General features: G+C 57.9%; 1 protein-coding gene across 1 annotated transcript; it reads left to right on the top strand.

Annotated features, from left to right (window-relative positions):
* Window positions 1-1821: 1821 nt before the first annotated feature.
* ZP1 (zona pellucida glycoprotein 1) lies at window positions 1822-13462 on the top strand. Its single transcript, XM_025915635.2, is given in 13 exon segments — window positions 1822-6074; window positions 7354-7475; window positions 7698-8010; window positions 8178-8321; window positions 9159-9346; window positions 9426-9523; window positions 10999-11126; window positions 11206-11395; window positions 11489-11633; window positions 12723-12804; window positions 12910-13029; window positions 13252-13359; window positions 13362-13462. Coding segments are annotated over 13 exon segments (1956 nt in total). The 5' UTR covers window positions 1822-5854; the 3' UTR covers window positions 13460-13462.
* The last annotated feature ends 10042 nt before the right edge of the window (window positions 13463-23504 follow it).

Raw genomic sequence — 23504 nt, 5'->3', positions numbered from 1 at the left:
AACATCCTCTAAGGTCATGCAGTGGAGGGTGGTGGGTAAGCTCAGGGACTCTGGGGCCCGACCGCCTGTGTTTGGATCTGGCACTGCCACTCCCTGGCGTGTGACTTGGGCAAGTAACTTCACGGCAGTAGAATTTTTACAAAGGACTCCTGCCCAGCCCCTTCCCCAAAGTGCAGAAGTCGGTGCACAAATTGCTTTGGGGGCTAAAAAAGAATCCCCCCCTTCATCCCCCTTCCTCCCCACTGGATCTCTGCCCTCCCTTGCCCCCTTGTGCGTGAACATCTTGCACAATCTCTCAGGGCAGCCCCGCTAAGGGGCTTCGTACCTGAAATCTTCATTCCTCAGACCTTTCCCCCAACCCTTGTTTCCAAGTGGCTCATCTCCCAACCCTCCTCCCTGAGGACAACTTAAAAGCTGCTAAAACAAACAAAAAAGTACTCCAGATGAACAGGGCCCTAAGGCATTTTCTAAAGAAGGAGGCAGTGACGTTTGTCCCCGTGGGGCCCCTCAGCTGCACTCCCACGGTGGAGACAGACCTCTGGGAACGTATTCCCAGAGCCCGTATGCCACCCACAGTCTCTATGTGTACGATGCTGGGGTGCGACGAGCCTCCTCCCGGCTGGTTGCAGGAACCAACAGCCTGTGTCTGCCCCTCTGAGAGCAAGCCTCGGGAGCAGAGGGGGCCTGGGGCGGGGCCTTGCTGGCTGGAAGCAGAGGACAGGAGCCTCCAGCGACCAAGTGTCAAGAGCACAGGCTGGGGGCCTCAGTCAGTTAAGCGTCCAACTTCAGCTTAGGTCATGATCTTGCGATTCATAAGTTCGAGCCCCAAGTCCAGCTCTGTGCTGACGGCTCAGAGCCTGGAACCTGCTTCAGATTCTCTCTCTGCCTCTCCCCCACTCTCTCTCTCTCTCTCTCTCTCTCTCTGTCTCTCTCAAAAATAAACATTAAAGAAAAAATTTAAAAAAAGAAAGAGTGCCAAGGGCCCTCACAGAGAGCAGGGCCCGGAGGAGGGTGACCCAGGCCTTTGGCGAGGGCCTGAAATAAATAGCAGACACCAGTAATGTGCAGCTGAGTGTACATCTCCCAGAGGGCTTGTTGAACCCAGGACGCTGGGCCTTACCCCAGAGTGTCCGGTCCAGCAGGTTGCATTTCCATCAGGTGCCCCAAGAGATGCCGGGGCTGCTGGTTCAGGGGGACCACAGAGATCGCTGACCCACTGGAAAGGAGAATCACGGTCCTTGGGGTCTGGTATTAGCCGAGGGCCTTCCGTGACCTCCCTCCCTCCTGCTTCAAGGATCAGAGGAAATAATGAGCCAACTGCTCAGCTCACGGCCCCCACGGGGCAGGGATGCACGAACCAGCTGCCATTTAGTTATTTTCAGTGCCGTGTGCTTTTATCTCAGTCTCTTCCTGACTCCAGACAGATTGCATTTGCCTTTCCCACTCACATATTGGCTGAGAACCTCATTCTGGAAGCAACTGAAGGCCACACCATAAGCGGTGAACCACAAGATCTCTGTGAGAGAAAAGTCAAGCCCTGTGCTTCAGAGACCGTCAAAGTCGGTATTGTTATTACCTGCTGTGGCTGTGTTCCCCGTTTCCAGGGCTTTTGCCACAGACCTATTTTTTGAGGGGTCACCACCCAACCCACTACCGATAGCACTAGCTAACATTTATGGGGTACCCACTACGTGTCAGGCACCCCACTCAGCACTTCACATGTATCCGTCGGGAGAGGCACCCTCCTTCTGTCCCTGGCTTTCACGAGCAGGAGAGACAGGACGGAGAACTCAGTAAGCCCGTCTGGCTCACGGCACCCCAGCGAGGTTGATCTTTATCTTTTTCTTTTTTTTTAAGTTTATTTCTTTATTTTGAGAGAGAGAGAGAAAGAGAGCACAAGCAGGGAAGGGGCAGAGAGAGAAGGAGAAAGAATCCCAAGCCGGCTCCAGGCTCTGAGTGGTCAGTGCAGAACCCAACGCGGGGCTCGATCTCACAAACCGTGAGACCATGACCTGAGCCGAAACCGAGAGTCGGACGCTTAGCCGACTGGGCCACCCAGGCGCCCCTAGGTGGATCTTATTCTTAATTCCATTTTACAGATTAAGTAAGTGAAGCCCCGTTTTAAAAAATGAAATGTAAAACGGTAAGAAGAAAATAGAATGGTAAGAAGAGATGAGCAAACTGAGGTTTAGAAAGAGGCCAAGTGGGAAGCCGAAATCCCAAGTCTGGTCACTCTGATCTGACCCTCTTTCCTCCGCAGTAAGAACAGTGGTGGCTTTTATTGCCACTGTGTTCAAGTGATGCAGGCTTTGCTCTCAACGCTGCACGTGGGTCTTTTCATTTCACCTTCACGGCCAGCCTACGAGTTAGGTAGTTATTGGCCCCATTACACAGATGAGGAAATCAAGGCAACATGGTCTCCAATGGGTGAGCAGAGGAGCTGACATCCTTCCCAGGCTGATGAGCTGTGGTGCCCGTGAGCCTTTGCAAGAATTGGAATCCTAACCAAGGGTTCAGGGCTCCTCCTCTCCAGGACAGCTTGGCACAACTTTTACAAGGGCATCCTTCCGCCCTTGGCCGTGAGGAAGTTCCCTTGCTCTTTTCCTGCCTTTCCAGGGCCTCGGGGGACACATTGCCTTCATGTGCAGGGACCTTTCTGTATATCAGATTCCATCCCTACCGTAATCATTCCCATTTCTACTTTACTGGTGGGAGCAGGTCCCTTTGCCCCTGAGCAGTGAGCACAGGACAGAATCCAGGTTCTCCGCTCCTCTGGCGGGGGTTGGGGGCGGGGGGGCTTCTCCACCACCTGAGCCCTGTTTCCTCGCAGGGAGACCGCCCTGTTATGGCAGAAAAGCAGATACACGTGGAAGGAATGATGGAGCCAGGAAACCACCGCACCCGTGGGTGACTGTTTGCTAAGGAGCAAGGTGGTCACATACCCACTCTCAAGGTGTCTCCTGTGTTCAAAGAGAAACAGTAACTTGACCGCAGAGGCACCTGGCAGACCGCATCCCACCCAAGTGTTTGGATTTATATCAGCAGCGATAGGACAAACCAGCATGATGAGCCTCCTGACAGAATGCCCTGAGAAGGACACAATGTCACTTCTGGGCTATTCCTGCCCATTACGGGCTGAATTGTTCCCCCCCGCCCCCCCCCCCCCGTTCGTATGTGGAAGCCCAACCCCCCAGCACCTTGGAATGTGGCTGTATTTGGAGACAGGGCCTTTAGGGGGTGGTTAAGTTAAAATAAGCCTGTGAGGGTGGGCTCTAATCCAGTCTGACTAGTGTCCTTATAAGAGGAGGAAATCTGGACCCACAGAGAGCCAAGAGAAGACCACATGAGGACACGGCGAGGAGGCAGGCATCGGCAAGCCAAGGAGAGCGGCTGCAGGAGAAACCAGACCTGCCAACACCTTGGCCTTGGACTTCCAACCTCCAGAACTGTGAGAGAATAAATTTCTATTGTTGAAGCCGCCTACGTGGCTGTATTTTGTTACAGCAGACCCAGCAAACTAATACACCGCCAAAAATGCATAGCCTGGATCTAAGCAGGAGGACACGCCAGACAAAGCCGAGGGCGGGCCATCCTGTAAAGAAACTGGCCTGTACTCCTCAAAACATCAAGGGTATGAAGAACAAAGAATCACGGACTGTGCCAGGTTGGAAAAGCCTAAAGAAGCATCATCTGGGTCTCGTATTGGATCCTAGTCGAGGAAAAACAAACTTTGCCCTTTGCTGTAAAAGTCACGATTAGGACAGTCGGGGAGCTGAGTAAGGTTTGTACGTGAGACACTGGTGTTACGCCAGTGTTGATCTGGTTCGGATCATTTTCCTTGTGTTTTAGGAAGTACCGTCTGCAGTGTTTGGGGGTAAAGGAGGACCATCTGCAACCAGCTCTCAGATGAGAAGGGAGAAAGTGTGGACGTGGGTGTCTGTGTACATAACAGAAAGAGCTAAGAGGAAGAGCTAAAACAAACGTGAAGAGACACAGCGTTGAAAAATAAAGTGCAACTGAGTACGTTTTAAACGTCCCCTTGGCTTTCTGCGACCGTTCATGAATCCGGCAACATCCAGTCTAACAGGAAGGCGCCCTGAGGAGCTGTCCAAAAAGACTTTTCTAGGCAGAAGGGAGCGAGGGCTCGTGTTCACCGGAAGCGGGGCTTGAGCTCACCTGATGTGGGACTCGAACTCACAAACCATGAGATCATGCCCTATACCGAAGTCAGATGCTTAACTGACTGAGCCACCCAGGCACCCCCTTTTGTCTTGTTTTTAACAACAGCTAACATTCAAGGAATCTACGTGAAGGGTATAGGGAGATTCTTTTCAGTAAGTCTGAAATGCTTTCAAACTAACTTTAAAGCCTTCCCTTGTCCTTCAGGAAAAACCCCCCTCACCAGCCCCACCCCCTCCAGGGGCCCAGACCAGCCTGAAGTCCACGTTTGCAGCCCTATGCCTTCATCTCCCCCAATTCCCTCTGCCTCAACACAGTACCCCCACCACCATCCCCTGTGCCCCCCACACTTCTGACCACCCCTACCCCGGCCTGGCCCATCCCTTAACCCGCTCTGTACCCCGGGTGACTCACCGAGCTTCCCCCACGTAAACTCTCGTCACGGCAGACCTCGTCACCGCCAAGCGCTAAGTCGTGACCACAGAGAACTTATCCCGCCCGTTCTTCGTCGCCGTCCGTCTTTCTGTCCACACTGCGAGGTTGGATTATCATCCCCAATTCACAAGCCGGAAAAGGAAGCAGAGAAAAGTGACGTGGCCCGGCTAGAAAGAAGCAGGGGCTGGGTTGGAGCCTGACTCTTAAGGACCGACCGATCCACCACGTGCCAGCTGCCGTGGCCCACGCTCAGCGGCATTGGCTAAGGCTGGTGGGGCCGGGGCGAGGCGCTCCCCTGACATGAGGACGGCGGTAATGAGGCTTTGGGACAGCCTGGCACGTGGGGAGCCCTGCCACCTGTGAGCCAGTCTGCTTGTAGTTAATAGACTTTACTTCTCTGAACTGCCCAGGATTTAGCACAGAGGTCCCAGGTTCCCCGCACCCAGGGCCCCGTACAGTTACCGTCTCACATTGGGGCAGTACGTTTATTGGTTGATGAACCACTGTCGATCCACTGTTACGAACCTAAGTCCATTTCCTTGGCCTCTACCTAATGTCCTTGTTCTGCGCCAGGATCCCATCCAGGAGGCCCCGTTATATTTATTGTCCGTCCTTGTTATTTTCCATTAGTAACAGCCACGGTCCCATTGATGTCCTGACCCTCAGGACAGCCCCGTGAGGGGCCACTAGTCTGTTTACCAACCTGTCCGCCCACCATCCATCTGCACACTCTTAGGGCAGGGGCAGTGTCTCGGCCTCTGGGGCCTGCACAGCCGTCCGAGGGCCCGGTTAGTAAATTAACCCAGCCTGCTGCCCGCCCCCACGGCCCCCGCAGCTCTCGGTGGCCCGGAGGCCCCAGTGCAGACAGGAGGCCCTGGAGAGCCAGACTGGGCAGGGAAGGGATGATGAGGGACTTGGAACCACCTCCTCCACCTGCCTGCAGCCTCAACCATACCAGAAGATTCCCTCCTCCCCACCTCCCAGCCAGGATCACTCAGCGGAGCCAGCATCAACCCCCAGCTGGAAGGCAGGAAGTCAGGGTGAGGGGCAATTTTCAGAGCACCTTCAGGGCCCGGGCCTGGGAGGGTGCCTTCTTTGGCCTTCAGGGAGGGAATTTCACCAGAGCCCCTGGTGGCCAGGCTCCTCCAGGTGGGCCCCCTTTGCCCCTAGAAGTTTCCAGTCACCACCTCCCCCATATAAGGCCTGGGCGTCACCGGGTCATGAGTGAGTGGGGATCGTTATGGTGGCCGTGGTGTATTTGATGACAAGAGCCTCGGCCATGGTCTGGGATGGCTGCGTGGCATTGCTGCTGCTGCTGGTGGCCGCTCTGGGGCTGGGGCAGCGGCCGCACCCTGAGCCTGGTCTCCGGGGCCTGCGGCACAGCTCTGACTGTGGGATCAAGGGCATGCAGCTGCTGGTGTTCCCCCGGCCGGGCCAGACCGTCCGCTTCAAGGTCGTAGGTGAGCATGGCCGGACGCGGGTCCCCACCTCCCGTGCAGCAGGACGAGGAGAGGCCCCTCGGCCCCCACTCTGTCACCACACTGGGGAGGAGGAGGGAGGAAGGTGAGTTGCCAGCCTCAGTTTCCCTGGTCACCCAGGGCCTCTTTTCCCACGGCGAGTGTTCACGACCATCTTGCTGAGAGGCAGGTGTTGGTTTCACTAGGGCCCAGGCTCTGCGTCGGTGACCACGGTCAGCTGATGCCCAGGCTGCTGGCCCCCAGGCCCCTCCGAGGGGCAGGGCCCCGGTGGTTGTGGCCTGGTACGGAGAAAGCGGGAGTGGGTTTGGAGGGGGGATTTGAATCTGCAGCTTCTCAACTTTGTGTTCTTGAACAACTGACCTGACCTCTCTGAACCCCTGTTTCCTTAACTGTAAGATGGGAACGGTGACCCCAGCCTCGCCATGTGCCCTAAACAGGAGTTCAGGGGTCATGCCCGCCCCCGAGGGGTGCCCTGGTGCTCTGGGCGGGCAAGGTGGGTGGACACCCAGCAGGTGTTCCCCCCCCCCCCCCCCCGCCCCATGACTGCAATGGCCAGTGAACCTGGCAGACGGGTCACAAGATCCCAGTTCCAAATCCTTCTGCCCCTCATTGTGTGCAGCTGAGAAGACTCACACTCAGCGCCTCAGCCACAGAACAGGGATCCCTGACTTTACAAGAACAGGTCTAAAATCCCCAGCCCAGGGGCACCCGGGTGGCTCAGTCAGTAAAGCGACTGCGGCTCAGGTCATGATCTCACGGTTCGTGGGTTCGAGCCCGGCATCGGGCTCTGTGCTGACAGCTCAGAGCCTGGAGCCTGCTTCTGATTCTGTCTCTCTCTCTCTCTCTCTCTCTCTCTCTCTCTCTCTCTCTCTCTGTGCCCCCACTCACATTCTCTCTCAAGAATAAAGAAACCTTAAAAAAAACTTAAATAAAACAAATACCCAGCCTGCTGCCTGGGACTGTACTAACCTTTTCTCCTCCAAGTTTTCATTCCTGCTTGCCGTCCAGTACTGTTAACGGGGAACCACAGCGGGAAGGATCCTAAGACCAGCTGAAGCTATTCCCTTACAGATGGGCAAACTGAGACCAGAGGGGAGGGGCCTGGCCAAGAACACACCGGCAGTGAGTCCCCAAGCTAAGGCTGAAGCTGGGGTCTCCCGCTCCCGAGTGGGGTTTTCTCAGCGGTCACCAGCAGCCCCTGGCTTCACCCTTCAGCACTGCTGGCCCTCCCAAACTTCCATCCCTGTCTCCCCTGCCTCAGATGAATTTGGGAACCAATTCGAGGTCCACAACTGCTCTGTCTGCTACCACTGGGTCACCGCCAGGCCCCTGGGACCCGCCGTCTTCTCCGCTGACTACAGAGGTTGCCACGTGCTGGAGAAGGTAGGGATCGCTACTGAGCTCGGGGCAGGCCCCACGGCTGGGAGCCAGCTTGACCTCACACAAGCCCGAGAGGGAGCTCGGGATCGCTGTGCTGGTCACACCCACCTGTGGGCTGGTGACCGGGGCTAGCCTACAAATCCAGCTCCCTGCCTGACGCCCTCCTCTGCCTGGGAGGCCCGGTGGCCTCACCTAGCTGCTCTCTGGTCACCTTCTCACCTGCAGGACGGGCGCTTCCACCTGAGGGTGTTCGTAGAAGCCGTGCTGCGCGACGGTCGAGTTGACGCGGCAGGAGAGGTCACCCTGATCTGTCCTAAACCTGGCCACACCTGGACTCCGGAGTCCCACCTGGCCTCACGCACAGGCTTCTCCCTGCCTACCCCTCATACCCGGCCCCTCCGCCCCACCCAGGAGCACAGCTTCACCCGTCCGACCCCTGCCCTGCTGCCCCTTAGACCTGGAGCCACCCGTCCCACCCTGACTCTGCCCCAGTGGGACATCTTGGAACACTGGGGGGTTGACGAGCCCCTTCACCCAGGTACGTAGGACTTCTCCGTGCGTGTACTGTGTCTGGGCCTTCTGGAGCAGCGAACTGCCTGTTCGCCCTTGACTGGGCCCAGGAAGCCAGCTGCCTCTGTTTCCCTTGGAAGTCTCCTGCCCAGTGTGGCCCTTTCTTGTGTCCTCACCGCTCTGTCCCCTCCCCAGGGGCACCTCTGACCTGGGAGCAGTGCCAGGTGCCCTCTGGGCACATCCCCTGTGTGGTGAGAAGAGGTTCGAAGGAAGCCTGTCAGAAGGCTGGCTGCTGCTATGACCACAGCAGAGCGGTTCCCTGTTACTATGGCAACACAGGTAGGCCTTTCTACACCTGAAACCGGAAGCCATGAGGACTGGAAGGCTTCCTCCCCTGCCCCTCCCCCAACACTGCAACTGCTTCACACCTAGTCCCTAGGAGAGCCCGAGCCCCCGAATGGAGAATGGGCCACAGACGGGACCTTTAGATGGGGGGACCACAGGTCCCAGCTTGCCTGATAACCGTTGTCCCAAGGAACTAGTAGCAGATCTATCTTTTTTTTTTTTTTTTTTAACGTTTATTTATTTTTGAGAGACAGCGCAAGCAGGGGAGGGGCAGAGCGAGAGGGAGACACAGAATCCGAAGCAGGCTCCACGCTCCGAGCTGTCAGCACAGAGCCCGACGTGGGGCTCAAACCCACAAACCATGAGATCACGACCTGAGCCGAAGTCAGACACTTAACCGACTGAGCCACCTAGGCGCCCCCCTAATAGATCTGTCTTTGCATGTACCCCTACCTTTTAGATCTAGAACATTCCAGTTTACTTTTTTAAGTTTATTGAAGTAATCGCCACAACCCAACGTGGGCCTCGACCTCATGACTCCAAGATAGAGTCCCATGTTCGTCCAGCTGAGCCAGACACCCCTAGGACATCCCAGTTTAGATGACAAATTCAACAGTGCCCCTACTTTCGTAGTTTATTTCCATGCACGAGAAAATCTGGGTCTGTAAAGGGTTTGCTCAAGCCACCACAGGCACAGAGAGTAAGAGAAGCCAGGTCTCCCGACTCCCAGGGCAACACCTAAGTACTGTCTCCCAGCCCACCCCCCACGTCTGCCGCGCAAACACTAACTCCGAGGTCCTGGTCGGCCTCTTTGATCTGTCTTCGTCCTAGCAACTGTCCAGTGCTTCAGAAATGGCCATTTCGTCCTGGTGGTGTCCCAAGAAACAGCCTTGGCACATGGGATCACGCTGGCCAATATCCACGTGGCCTATGCCCCCACCAGCTGCTCCCCGACTCAGGACACGGGGTCCTTCGTGGTCTTCCAATTCCCTCTGACCCACTGTGGGACCACCGTCCAGGTAGGAGTGGGGCCATGGCCTGGTGCCCAGGACCACCCCCCTGGGAGGGCCTCACCCAGCTGTCCTTCCTCTCCCACAGGTGGTTGGCAACCAGCTCCTCTATGAGAACCAGCTGGTGTCAGACATCGACGTCCGAATGGGGCCACGGGGCTCCATCACACGGGATGGCGCCTTCCGGTGAGGGCAGCCTTTCTTGCACAGGCTGGGCTGTGGGCTTGGGTGTGAGGGGAGCACGGGTGAGCTTAGGACGGGCTGCGGAGCCACCTGGGCTCCTGTCCATGCTGTTCCCTGCTGTTCCCTGCTGTGTGATCTCAGGAGAGCCCCTGGGCTCCTCCCAGCCCCCCCCACCAGCCCCAGGGTCCTCGGCAGCACTTGCCTTTTTTCCTCCAAGAACTAAGCTCAGAAGCTAAGCTGCAAGCATCCTCGTCGAGGCCCCTAGAAAAAGTGGAGGCCCTGAGTGTGGCTGTTGCTACCTCCCCATTTCCGAGGTCACAAAGCCACAGATGAGGCAGAAAATACCGGGGGGGGGCGGGGGGGACCTCTCGGAGGGTGTGCTGGGGTGGAGGGAGGAGCAGAGGGTTACCTCTTGTTGAAATGGGCCCCTGGGACCTGCAGGCTCTGGTGGCAGAACGAGCCCGGGAGGCCAGGGTGGGCACCCCGAGGGAGCTGGGCTTGTCACACCTGCCCTTGAACTTATGGGGCCAATACATCTGTGCATAAAATCCTGTGCTTGGCACAGAGCGGAAGCCCAGGTGTCTTTCTCTCCACCCCACCTGCCCTGAGGGCCAGGGAAGGGTGTTGTGTGAGGGTCCAAGTGTCTTTTGCTTTAAAATTCTAAGTGCCTCTACAGGCCAGGGGGTAGTTGGGGGTGGGGATAGATCGGCTGTGCTGTAGACCCTTGGGTTCACAAGTGGTGGGAGCTAGTCGGAACCCAGCAGGGCTCCAGGGATTCCCAGAGGAAGGGGGCCGTGAGGGGGAACAGCTGTAGCCGGTGGGAATAGGCAGGTGGTCAGACAGGGTCTGCAGCTGGAGCGCGGGCCTGGAGCGCGGGCCTGGAGCGCGGGCCTGGAGCGCGGGCCTGGAGCGCGGGCCTGGAGCGCGGGCCTGGAGCGCGGGCCTGGAGCGCGGGCCTGGAGCGCGGGCCTGGAGCGCGGGCCTGGAGCGCGGGCCTGGAGCGCGGGCCTGGAGCGCGGGCCTGGAGCGCGGGCCTGGAGCGCGGGCCTGGAGCGCGGGCCTCGCTCTCAGAAGTAAAGGGAGAGTGCCTAGGAGCTGGAGGTGAAGGTGGGTGGGGTAGGGTGGGGTCCGCTTCCCTAGCAGAACACCAGGGGGCCGGACGTGGGCCCCCCACTGGGAGCGTGTGGTGTCACTTAGGCCAGAGAGAGACCCCAGTCCCCAGGGCCCACCATCTACCACTGCAAGCACAGTGGTGACACTGGGGCGCTATCTGTGACCAGCTTGTGCTGTCCTGGGCAGGTGAGTGGGGCAGGGGGTGCAGGGCCCCCTAGCGGCTTGCTCGGTGGGGTCCGGCCACCCTGCTGGGCCAGGCGCCCTGGTTGTTGCATCCACGTAGCTGGCGGCTGGTTTACTAAGTGAGCAGGCCATGCTGACTCTGGGTCTTCTCTCCACCCCGTGCTGTTGCACTTGGACTTCAGGCTTCACGTGCGCTGTACCATCAACGCCAGTGACTTCCTGCCGTTCCGGGCGTCTATCTTCCCACCCCCCTCACCGGCCCCCGTGATCCAGTCCGGCCCCCTGCGGTTCCAGCTGCGGATCGCCACGGGTACAGTCCCTGGAGCCCTCTTCCTGCCCCGCGTCCCCACGCACAGCCCTCCAAGGCTCACGAGTCCCTCGCCCTGCAGATGAGACTTTCCGCTCCTTCTACGAGGAGGGGGACTACCCCATCGTGAGGCTGCTCCGCGAGCCTGTGTCCGTGGAGGTCCGGCTCCTGGACAGGACAGACCCCGGTCTGGTCCTGCTGCTGCACCAGTGCTGGGCCACTCCCAGTGTCAGCCCCTTCCAGCAGCCTCAGTGGCCCATCCTGTCAGAGGGGTGAGCGGCAGTGGGGGCTGGGGCTGCCCTGGGGGCTCCCTCCATCCCCCTCCCTGGTCCCTCTGCGGCTTCCTTGGCCTCTTTCCTTCTCAGGTGTCCTTTCGACGGTGACAGCTACAGGACCCGAATGGTAGCCTCAGACGGGGCAGGGCTGTCCTTCCCATCACACCACCAGCGCTTCACCATCACCACTTTCGCCCTCCTGGACCCTGGCTCCCAGAGGGCCCTCAGGGGACAGGTGAGAAGTGCCTCGGAATGCCTGCTCCCCGAATGTTCCATGGGATAAGCTGGTCCCCGAAGTCCTCCAGCACCCCGCAAGCTATGGGTCCCCAGAGGTCCCCAGACGGGGCTTCGTGGAGGGTGGTGAGCCAGGTCCTGGCCACCTCCAGACCACTCAAGAGGGAGGAAGGGAAACCCGGAGTATGGATGCCACCAACCCTAAATCTGCACCCTGTTCACGGTGTTCTAGAGTGACTTTGCTTCTGACTCTAGAAAGCGTGCGTTTCAATTCTGCTTGGAATGTTTATAATCTCTCAACTTCTCTGGGAGGTAAATGGGTCCACTTAGGGCATATTTAAGTTTTCTGCAGAATGCACAAGTGACCCCGTAGGCCCTAGGCTTCCATGGAATTTGTTCTACTGAAAGATGCCCTCACAAGACTACATACAGCCAACTCTGGATCTCGAAGCAGCCGCACGTTATTACCCCAGGTGCAGACAGACGTCACCGGTTAGCACTGTGAGGGTGGCTTCATTCTCCTCTCTACCTCCTGCCTCTCGGGAGCCAAGAGCCTCTCGCCTGCTGGATGAAGACGCATCTGCTGGCTGGGCCTCCGGGGGCTGGCTCAGCTTCGCTCTGCTCCTCCGGCTTCTTCTCCTCCTCCTGGGAGCTGCCCCTGGCTTTGTTTCTGGAAGCGGGGATAGCCCGTCCCCCGGCTGCCTGGCGGAGCCCCACCTCCTCGGAGGCCAGCACTGCCGGGGGACTCTGCAGTCGGGGCCACACTGGAGAAGCTGAGGGCTGGGGCCAACTCCCAGGCCGAGCTGCCTGCCCGCAAGGAACCCGGCTGCAGACTCGGGCCACCGGGAAGGAGGGGAGGCACAGGTTCCAAATTAGGAAACAACGGTTCTGGCGCTGACCCTCAGCAGGCGAGGCCGTGGTTTTGGTCTTGGTCTACACAGCCAGACCTCAGCCCGCCTGGCGGCCGGACAGCTGGCAGCAGTGTGGACTCCGCCTAGGCCCTGGATTCTGGGTGCTTCCTAGGTCTGGTGCTTCCTGTCCGTGGCTCCAAGCTGGCCCCGTGCTCTTGACCGTATTCTCTTCCCACCAGGTTTACTTCTTCTGCCACTCCTCTGCCTGCTCCGCCTCGGGGCTGGAGACGTGCTCGACCACGTGCAGCTCTAGGCCCGCTAGTGAGTCCGGGGCGGGGCGGAGGGGCGGTCTTTGTTCTGGCCGCAGGCCTGTTCCTGGCTTCCGGGCCAGAGACCGGCCCACGATGCCACCCCTCCCCCGCCCAGGACAGCGACGATCCTACACTCCGCACGGCGCGGCCACCGGGCCGCAGAACCTCGTGAGCTCTCCAGGGCCAGTGGACTTTGAGGATTCCTCCGGGCAGGAGCCCCCGCTGGGGCCCACAGGTACCGGCAGGCGTGTTGCTGCCGGGGGACGCTCGGCTACAGTGCAGGCGGGAAGGGGTGTGACAGCACTGGGGGCAGGGAACTGAGCAAAGACAGCCCACCTGACCCGGGGGGAGGGCAGCCTCAGCTCTGCCGGGCGTCATCACAAAGGTCTGGTGGGTGGAGACGGTCGGAGGCACCTCGCTCAGCCCTGCAAGCCTTCAAACCCCTTCTCTCCCACAGGCTCCCCCAGGAACGCTAACCAGAGGCCTCTCCTCTGGGTGGTCCTTCTGCTGGTGGCTGTGGCCCTGGTCCTTGGGGTCGGGGTTTTCGCGGGCCTGAGCCAAGCCAAGCCCAGAAGCTCCAGGAGGGCGACAGAGGGCGACTGGGCTCAATAAAGCACCGTGTCCAGCCTGCCCAGCGGGTGTGGAAAGCTATTCGTGGCGACTAGAAAGATTCGGTCTCAGAAGCGTGTTCCTTCGTGTCAGGTCTGTCGTGTCAGAACCGTGACCTCTTCGACAAATACTTAATATGGGCCGCGCCCTGGGCAGAGTCCGGTGTCTCCCAAGGCTGATTCGGGAGACTGCCTTTCAGCAAGGAGAGACGGCATTCCAGAGAGAACCAGATAAGCGAGGGTAGAGGAGGGTACAATCACAGCAGAGTCCGAGCCCCAGTAGGTAGGAATGGGGAGCCCCGAGGGTGAAATGGCCCGTGAAGGCCTGACCCCGTCGCCCAGACATGGGAGTTCTGACTTTCTCACAGCACGCTGCTCAGCTCCCCGTGGGGAAGGGGCACCCAGAGCTCCTGGGGCCTTGAAGGAACTCTTCAGTCTTGCTCTGAGCCTCAGCTTCCCGCTAAAGGATGCTGGGGCCCGCCAGCCTCCCTCTCCCCTCCTTCAGCACACGCCCCCCCCCCCCCCCCCCCCCCGCCAGACTAGTCCACTCCCGGGCTGACACAGCAGCCTCTTGGCCCTGATGCTGGCTGCCACAGCGAGCCTGGCCCCCCCCCACAGCTCAGTACCAACACTGGTTGTGTTGCTGACTTTCGTGTGCCCCTGTAGGACCTAGGCCTTCATCTCTGACTTGGCCACAAAGACCTTTCCAGACTGACCTGTAGATCTAGGCTGGGAAGGGGTAGCAGTTGGGAGGGGTTGGGGGGGTGGGGTAGGGTTCAGCCTCTGGTGACAGGAGAGAATAATCTGGTAGGTGGGTCCAAACTTGACTTTCGATCTTTTTTCTAAAGGCCTTGGTGGGGCATGAGCTGTGACAGGGAACCACACAAGTGAGGCCGGGGGCCTTGACACTAGGCAGGGGCTTCTCTTTTCTGGCCCGCTCTACCTTCTCGGTCTGGGGATACTGGTCAAATAGAGGGGCTCCAAAATCAAGCTGCTTTGTTACAACCCCAGTTCTCTTATTAGCTGTAATACTGAGTTACTGAACTTTTGGGAGCCTGTTTCCCCCTCTGGAAAATGGGGGTGATCCCCATCCCCACAGGGGTGTTAGGTAAATTAACAGAAGAATCCCTCAAGGAGCACATGACAACATTTACTGAACGCCGTAAACTACTAGAATTTTTCTTCTCTGCCCCAAGCTTCATGCTTTGCTTAAACTCTGAAGACCAGTTTATAGCCCAGAGGAGGAGGGGCTGGGAAAAAGGCTCGCTGGGGGTGGCAGCATGGATCTTAAGGCCCGAATGTTCTAGACACTTGCCGTGGGAGTTAGCCAAGGAACTTCCCTTGTCTGGGGCTACCTTCCCGCTGTGACCAGGGATGGCCAGTGCTGTCCGACCTCCTGGCCTGTACTCAGGGCCAGGGTGAAATTATGAGGATTCGTAGCTTTGGTGTCGGGTGAAGGAGCCAGACTGACTTGGTCTGAAGGGGTCAAGGTTCTGGTTCTTCCATCCGGGACCGACTCTTCTTTCTTACCACGGCCTTCATCATCCAGGCTCACGTAGGCATTTCAAATGGCACAGAAGGGTGGTTCTATGAATTGCATCGACGCTGTGCTTAACCACGATTCTGTAGATCCCACATGGAATCACATTATGTAACTTTAAGGGTGTCGTGTGTGTTTTCTTACCACAAAGGTAGACCTCTTGAATTATTCCCTATTTTAATAGCTGCCGTCTCTTCCATATCGCCGTTAAACTGATACATTTGATCTCCTTTGGGTAGAATTCAAATCTATGAATGTGAACCCTTGTTATCTAAGCGTGTGATTCTTTGTATACAGTTCTCTCAGAAGTTCTCAGAACCGCTGGATCAAAAGCTGTGCGCCTTCTGTCAGGCTCTGGGGGAACACACGGGGTACCAGTAGCCTGCCCCCCGACCCGCACCCCACTCCACTTTGCTGCCACAGATCAGTATCGTTCTAAAGCTTTGGCACCCGCGCTGCCTAAGGCAGATAGCGTTGCTGGCCTAAAATGTAACTCTTTGGGGGCGCCCGGGTGGCTCTCTCGATTTCAGCTCAGGTCCTGATCTCCTGGGCATGAGATCGAGTCCATACTAGGCGTGGAGCCTGCTTGAGATTCTCTTCCTCTTCTGCCCCTTCTCTCTCTCTCTCTCTCTCTCTCTCTCTCTCTCAAATACATATTAAATTTTTTTAATAAAATGTACCTCTTTGATTAGAGGACAAGCATCTTTATAGCCTCGGGGTCTTATGAACTTTCTCTTTGTGTCTCTGCCCTCCTGAACTTCTCTCCCTGTCTGCAGAGAGCTTCCCCAAGTCAGGGGGCAGGCAGGGTCTCCATCTTCTTTCCCACCGAGTCTGCCCCTGCTCCCTTCCTCGGTGCAGCTCTTCTGTCTTGCTGTTCGAGAGGATTATGCAGCTGTCGTTTTTCCCTCCTATTTGTATCTTCGAATGTGGCCAGAACCTTATTACCCTATGTAATCACGAAAGGATCCATTTGCTCTCTAGATGTCCCAACGTGGCGCTTGAGGTGTTTCTCGCCCACTGTCAAGTGTATGCAGGTGTGGGGATTTTCACAACTTTGGCAATCGGTACTTGTCCGCGGAGTTTGTCAACACTCCTGTGTCCAAGGGCTCCGTTGACAGGAGCGGATGGACGTACGTGAGCAGTGAGGGTCGCTGCGGCACGAGGTTCCCTTGCTTTCCCCGGAGAGGGGCAATCTCAGCTTTGGCTTTCGCAGATCTCAAAACCCCGTCCAAATTCTGCCCAACGTAGAACTTCTTCCCTCCCCTAAACCACCTCTGAGCCGGAGCAGGAACTCGAGCCTTGACAACAGTTGGGTCAGACCTGATGGGGTTGATAACAAACCACTTGTGCTGACCTGTGGCAGGAAGCAGATCAGCTCAGGGGCCTCTCAGGTTCTCTCTTCCTGCCCTTTTAGGGAGGGGGTAAGGGCTAGGGCTGGAGCTGGGTGAAGATCCCACGGACTCCCCTACTTCGCCTGCCCCCGGGCTCTCTCATGCTTCCATGTTGGCAGAGAGCAAAGCCACGTGCTCTGCCTTAAAGGGGGACGACACCTCACAGCCTGTCGCCTCGACTTCAGCAACCTCTGACTCCCTGAAGAGTGGCCGCGTGCCCAGGCATTTCTGTAAGAGCTTTTCCTAGAAAAGTGCCACTTCTGTCCCAGCAGCAGGAAGACTAGATGCCTTATTAACCTTCAGAAGGAAACCACTAAACTGTCAGATGATATGCACATCTGTTAAAAACCTGTTTACATCATCGCAAACAGGAGACGGGAAAAACATGTACATAGGCCAAAAATAAAAGCAAAAACTCTGAGAAGTAAAACCAACTTCTATTCTGGGGTTTCTGCAGAACCCTGGAGACCTTGATGTTCTGTTTTAACAAGTCCAGGGGAGCACAGGTCAAGCCCAGAGCCTGCCAAATGTGGGGCATCTCGAGCTGGGCCTCCTATGGAAGCTGGGACTGGAGAGGGCTTCATCCTCAATGCAAGACTGAAGGAGAAATGAACCCCTTGCACAGACGGGGGCAGCAAGGGGCCTTGCCTATTTTCAACTCCGTGCTGGATAGACACAAACAACAAAAAGCACTCCCCCGAGAGTGACAATTCCGTCTTCTCTAGGGTGTGCAGGCCAAGTTCTTAGACGAGGGTAGGGGTCTAGGGAATGCTCAAAGTTTCAGTTGAAAAAAAGCTCAATGGCTAAATTTAATTTGAAGTGATCCCGGGCTTCAGGCAAGAGCAAATAAATGCAAATCCTGTCGGGGGGCGGGGGGGCCGCAGAATGTGGTTTCAGCCAGTCTCAAAGAATTATAATAACTTCCAAACTCATGAGATACTAGAGAGTGAAAAGATAAGGCACACACTGGGAAGATAGTTAACACCTTGACAAAATAATCAAACACAGAACGTGTGTGTGTGTGGGGGGGGGGGGCCTGGATGTGGATGAAAAGAGGCTCCACCCCATCAGTAATCACGGATGTGAAAATTAAACTTCAAGGTACTATCACACACCCACGAGACTAGCAAAATTTAAAAATCAGAAAATACGAAGGGTTGGTGAAGGGTATGAAGGCTCGAACACTCCTCCACATGGTTAACGAGAGTGCAGACTGATAATGCTGTGTGGCTAAAGGGCTCATCGTTACCTATGGTGCCATCTATACACGTCCCCTCCTAGGTTCACTAATAGCCTAGGAAAGACCCTTGCGACAGAATGTTCACAGAAACATTGTTTATGATAGGCAAACTGGAAACAACACACGTCAGGTGTCAACAGGAGGCCGCAGCAATGCACTGTGGGTGTGAACCTATGACCGAGTCCACAGTGAACGAGAGGGTTTATCTGTTCGGGTTTATCACTCGCAGGCTGGCCTCCCCGAAAAGGGAACTGTCCTCTTACAAGGCTCCGTGGAGTCCTGCCACTGCCAAGTGCCTAAGGCGCCGATCAATTACAAAGCTTGGACGCCAGCCCCCTGATGAGGCGCTTTTCTGAGGATGAAGGCGGCACTCATTAGGTAACTCCCGCCACGCGGGCTGGCCACCACGGCCAGCTGCAAGAACAGTGTGGACCCTAGATCCGCGACTGTATCGGGGCAGGGTCGGTGCAGCCCCCCAGACGATGAGCTGGCAGGTTAGGGCTGGAACAAAGGTTCTGCTGCGTCACGGCTCCCGTGTCCCCTCCCCTGGTGACCGTGGCAGAGCTGAGCCTCGTGACCATGCAGCTGAAATGCACCACAGCCCCACGTGGGCACCTCCCGCGCACAGCGCACTGCCCTGCGAGGGACGGGCCACGTGGGACCCGCCCTGTGGGGCTGCTCCCCTCTCCAAGGAGCGCGGTTCCAGAAGCCTGGTGGGAGTTCTGTCTGGCCACTGCCTTTGTTTGCACAGCAGTGAATGAACCATAACCACACGCGTCAACGCGGGTAAATCTCGAGAACAACGTGAAGCAAGTGAAGTCAGAGCAAGCTGAACGATTTCAGGTCCAAGAAGTTCAAAATTAAGCATCCCCCCCCCCATACGCACAATATCGTGGTAAAATTAAAGGGAAAAGTGGAAGAAGGATCCACCCGTTTCAGGGGAGTGGTTTCTTCTGCAGTCACAGAAGAACAGAGGGCCCCCACTACTGTCCTTAAGCTGGGCGCTGGATACAAGGGTGTTTAGTATTCTTTAAACTGAAAAGGTATGTTTGAGGCCCTTTTGAGCCAGTGTTTCACCATAAGAAATTTCAAAAATGTCAAAGGCCTGTTCCCACGGCTGCAAACCTCCCGGTGAGATCTTTGACTTCAGGCTGCTGGTTGAGACTCCAGTCTGCTGGGCATTTCTCCAGGATTCTCATCCCCCGGCTGTCCACACTGTCTGCTCTCCCCTCCCAGCTCGTCCGTGGGCCGGCTCCCCCGCCCCTCCTCGCTTCAGCCAGGCGGTGGGCAGCCGCATCCTCTCCTTCGCCTGCCACCCCCCACTCTGCTCCTCTGCTCTGTGTCCCAAACCTGCCTGTCACCTCTCCTCAGACCTACCTGACTCACGGAACGGCCACGACCCCTCCTCCACGTCTGCGCCTCTCAGAACTCGTCCCGTGGCCGTGGTCATCCGCACGCTGCCGCCTCCCCGACTGGCCTATGTCCCCGGTCACTCTGTGTCTCCAGAGCCTTAATCTTTATGGACACAGCTGTCGAGCGTCAGGGGCCACCGCGACCCCGAGAGTGTCACTGGATGCCAGCGCAGACAGAAGCAGGGAAAACAGCAGCCAACAACGTGTGCTCTCCACGTGCGTTGGCGCCATTAACCCTCGGCCACCCTCTGAAGCGGGCACCCGTTGGCCAGGTTTTCAGATGCGGAAACTGAGACACGGACGCGGGCACAGAAACCTGATGAGCCGGGATCCGAACCGGGTTGGACCCCAGAGCCCACACTTAACCACGACTCTGCACTCCTAGAAAACCGGAGCGGGCTGTCAGCTCCCGGTGCCTGTCTTCACAGATGACAGGGTAGTCAGCTCGGTCTCTGCAGCCGGATGGCTTCAAGTCCCAGCTCCATGACTCGCTGGGCGGCCTGAGGCCCAGGCACCCCGAGAGCTTGTTTCCGTCTGTACAATGGGGGTAACAGCACCTGCCCGGCACAGTCATCCTCTGGTGCCGAGCTGCCCCGGTGCCCGTGTTGCGGGAGAGACTAACGTAACCACAGCGCCCCCAGGTGGTCGCCCTGGCCAGCGCCCCAAGGCCAAGCAACCTCCAAGGGCGGAGGAACATGGGGTTTGGGCACACTTGGTCCCCAGGCACGAGCCCAGGCGTGGATTGCCGAGGGGCCAAAGTTCATGCTGGCTGCAGTGAGCGCCGATTACACCACAAACCATTTCCCTTCAGACACCTGGACTAACGACTCCTCGATCCTGAACACAAAACTCAGGAGCCTGACAACACGAGTCCAGAAGAGGTGAGCCCTCTTAGAATCCACCAGAACCCAACCCACCCGGCTGAGAACTATTGCCAGAAGGTTCACCTACAAGGCGGCTGAGCCCACAATGGAGAGAGAACGGCGGAGGGTGGGGGGTGGGGGGGCAACTCTCCATCCCATTTTGGCCGAAATAACCAAGTCTGCCATCCCCCTGCTTCTGTGTCCTAGGAGAGTCAGAGCCTGGGCTCTGGACTGAGCCCCCCGAGTTGAGTCCGCCTGTCACTGAGCAGCAACGTGACATACAGGAAAGGGGGCGTGACAGCAGTGAGCACACGGCCCCGCCCTTGGAATGAAAATCTAGTGGAGAAAGCCAAACGCACGGACACCCGCAAGATCACAGAGCCGTGCTAGAGCCGGGCACCGTGGCCCGGTGAGGTCGCTCCCCTGCGGGGCTTCCTGGAGCGAGCCCATCTCTGGGGAGGGACCCCGGAGAAGAGCACGCAGGGCGGGAGGGCGGAGGTAGCTGGCGGAGGAGTAACGGGGGCAGTACCAGCAGTGGCGTGGGAGTCGCAGTGCCGGGCAAGCGGTCAGGCAGTGGGGACAGCGCCCCCACTTGGGAATATAAGCGTTACGAGGGACCCTTGAACAACGCAGCGGTTAGGGTACCAGCCCCCGGGGAGTTGAACATCCGTGTGTTAAGTCTGACTTCCGAGATTTAACTACTCACAGCCTATCGAGCGGAAGCCTCACGGTAACACCGAAGCTGACGCAGACGCGTCTTCATCATAGCGTATCGCAAATGCACACGTCCACGTATTGTATACCTTCCTCTGACAATGAAGTCAGCCATGGAAAACGGTAGTCCGAAGATTGTAAGAGAAAATACGCGTAGGGCACCGCACTGTGTTTACCGAAAAGAAGTCTGCGTGTGAATGCACCTGCACCATTGGGGTCGTTAAGCTAGTAGTAAACTAGGAGGAGGAGGACGACGAGTGGGGGCAGGGGTGGCAGAAGCAAAGGCAGGAGAAGCAACGGCGATGGAACTGGCGGCGGCAGCAGAAGTGGGACGAATATCAGCGGCAGGAGCTGGAATGGTAGGAGTGCTGACAGGAGCAAAAGTGGTGGCAGTGGCAGAAATGGTGGCCGCGGGTGGTAGGAGCAGTGGGGGTGGTAGGAGTGCTAGGAGGGTAGGAGCACTACAGGTAGCCGGAGGAGGAGGAGGGGAGGAGGAGGGGAGCAGGAGGGAGAGGGGAGCAGGAGGAGGGGGAGGGGAGCAGGAGGAGGGGGAGGGGGGGAGGGGGAGGAGGGGAGAAGCTGTAGGAGGAGGGGAGCAGGAGGAGGAGGGGAACAGGAGGAGGAGAGAGCCGGAGGAGGAGGGGAGCAGCAGTAGGAGGGGAGAAGCAGTAGGAGGAAGGGAGCAGGAGGAGGAGCAGGAGGAGGGACAGCAGCAGGAGGAGGGAGAGCAGCAGGAGGAGGGACAGTAGCAGGAGGAGGGCGAGCAGCAGGAGGAGGGACAGCAGCAGGAGGAGGGACAGCAGCAGGAGGAGGGAGAGCAGCAGGAGGAGGGAGAGCAGCAGGAGGAGGGACAGCAGTAGGAGGAGGGCGAGCAGCAGGAGGAGGGACAGCAGCAGGAGGAGGGACAGCAGCAGGAGGAGGGCGAGCAGTAGGAGGAGGGCGAGCAGCAGGAGGAGGGACAGCAGCAGGAGGAGGGAGAGCAGCAGGAGGAGGGACAGCAGCAGGAGGAGGGAGAGCAGCAGGAGGAGGGACAGCAGTAGGAGGAGGGCGAGCAGCAGGAGGAGGGACAGCAGCAGGAGGAGGGACAGCAGCAGGAGGAGGGCGAGCAGTAGGAGGAGGGACAGCAGCAGGAGGAGGGAGAGCAGCAGGAGGAGGGACAGCAGCAGGAGGAGGGAGAGCAGCAGGAGGAGGGACAGCAGCAGGAGGAGGGAGAGCAGCAGGAGGAGGGACAGCAGTAGGAGGAGGGCGAGCAGCAGGAGGAGGGACAGCAGCAGGAGGAGGGACAGCAGCAGGAGGAGGGACAGCAGCAGGAGGAGGGACAGCAGCAGGAGGAGGGACAGCAGCAGGAGGAGGGCGAGCAGTAGGAGGAGGGCGAGCAGCAGGAGGAGGGACAGCAGCAGGAGGAGGGAGAGCAGTAGGAGGAGGGACAGCAGCAGGAGGAGGGAGAGCAGCAGGAGGAGGGACAGCAGTAGGAGGAGGGACAGCAGCAGGAGGAGGGAGAGCAGCAGGAGGAGGGACAGCAGTAGGAGGAGGGACAGCAGCAGGAGGAGGGACAGCAGCAGGAGGAGGGACAGCAGCAGGAGGAGGGAGAGCAGCAGGAGGAGGGACAGCAGTAGGAGGAGGGACAGCAGCAGGAGGAGGGACAGCAGCAGGAGGAGGGACAGCAGTAGGAGGAGGGACAGCAGCAGGAGGAGGGAGAGCAGTAGGAGGAGGGACAGCAGCAGGAGGAGGGACAGCAGCAGGAGGGACAGCAGCAGGAGTGGTCACAGTTGAAGCGGCAGCACCAGACACCACATATGCAGTACGTATCCCGTGCACCCCCATCCGACGATCTTTCGTCCATCCTAACTCACTTAAGCCTTACAACATCCCTGATAAGTACAGTATCCCCAGCTTATGAAGAAACCGGATCAGAGAGAAGTTAGCAATATGCCCAAGGGTCGCACCCTAGTGAGGGCAGGGCTGGGATTCGGCGCTCTCACCTCGTCCCCTGGACCCCAAAGGAAGAGGCCTGAAGCCGCAGGGGGATGCAGGGCAGCTGCTCAGATGGCGGGCGGCTAAGGGCAAGGCTGCTTCAAGAATAAAATGAGACAAAGTAAGTACGGCGTCCAGCACTCACTTGATATGAGTAGACAAGCTGGCAGGAAGGAAGTAACATCTCAGGACTTAAAACCCAAACGCGAGGCTCCCCGAGGCCAGGACAGCAGGGGTTAAGGCCTGGTTTTAGGGCAGTGGTCCGGAACTGACTGGGGGGGGTGGGGGCGGGGACTGCAGTCCCTCGGAGATCCTTCGAGATGTATTCCCAGCCCCACCCTGCTGAGAACTGCACCCGAGCACAGACCTAACACATGCTTCATACCATCAGAGCACGACCAGTGTCCCCTCCTAACCCAGGGATCCTCCAAGAACCTGTGTCTTCATCTCTGAAACAGTTTTCCTGGAAACAAAGCCAACCTAACCCTGCATATTAATATCTGGCCAGAAACCAACAGATGGCGCAGTGCTGGGCTAGCACCGTGGTCAAGCTCAGGCCCAGGATGCCCCCTGCCTTCCACCCATCCCCGCCTTCAACGCCTTCAACACCGCTGCTCTAACACCTGCAAACCACAGCTCTACACCTCCTCCTTTCGAGGTCTGTCCCGCCTCAGGAGAAGGGCTCGATGCTTCTTAACAAGGCATAGAATCCCACCCTCTTCAAATCCAAGATTGGAGTTACTTTGGCTGACGTTGCAAAACCTCTAGGTGTTCTGAGCGCCACCTCCTCTCTCCCCTCCTGGGAGTCTCCTGTAAGAACTAACCCAAGAGGCTGTGTGCTCGAAGATGCCCACGGCTGCGCTATGTGCGAACTACAGCTATGGTGCATTCTCGGAAGGGGGGGTTCCGTGGACAATCTCTCTCTCTCTCTCTCTCTCACTCACACACACACACACACACACACACAC

Source organism: Puma concolor, chromosome D1 (assembly GCF_028749965.1).
Source record: "Puma concolor isolate L17-30 chromosome D1, mPumCon1.1.hap2, whole genome shotgun sequence".
NCBI lineage: Eukaryota > Metazoa > Chordata > Mammalia > Carnivora > Felidae > Puma > Puma concolor.
Note: the sequence above shows the minus strand (reverse complement) of the source record. Positions and strands in the feature narration are given on the sequence as shown.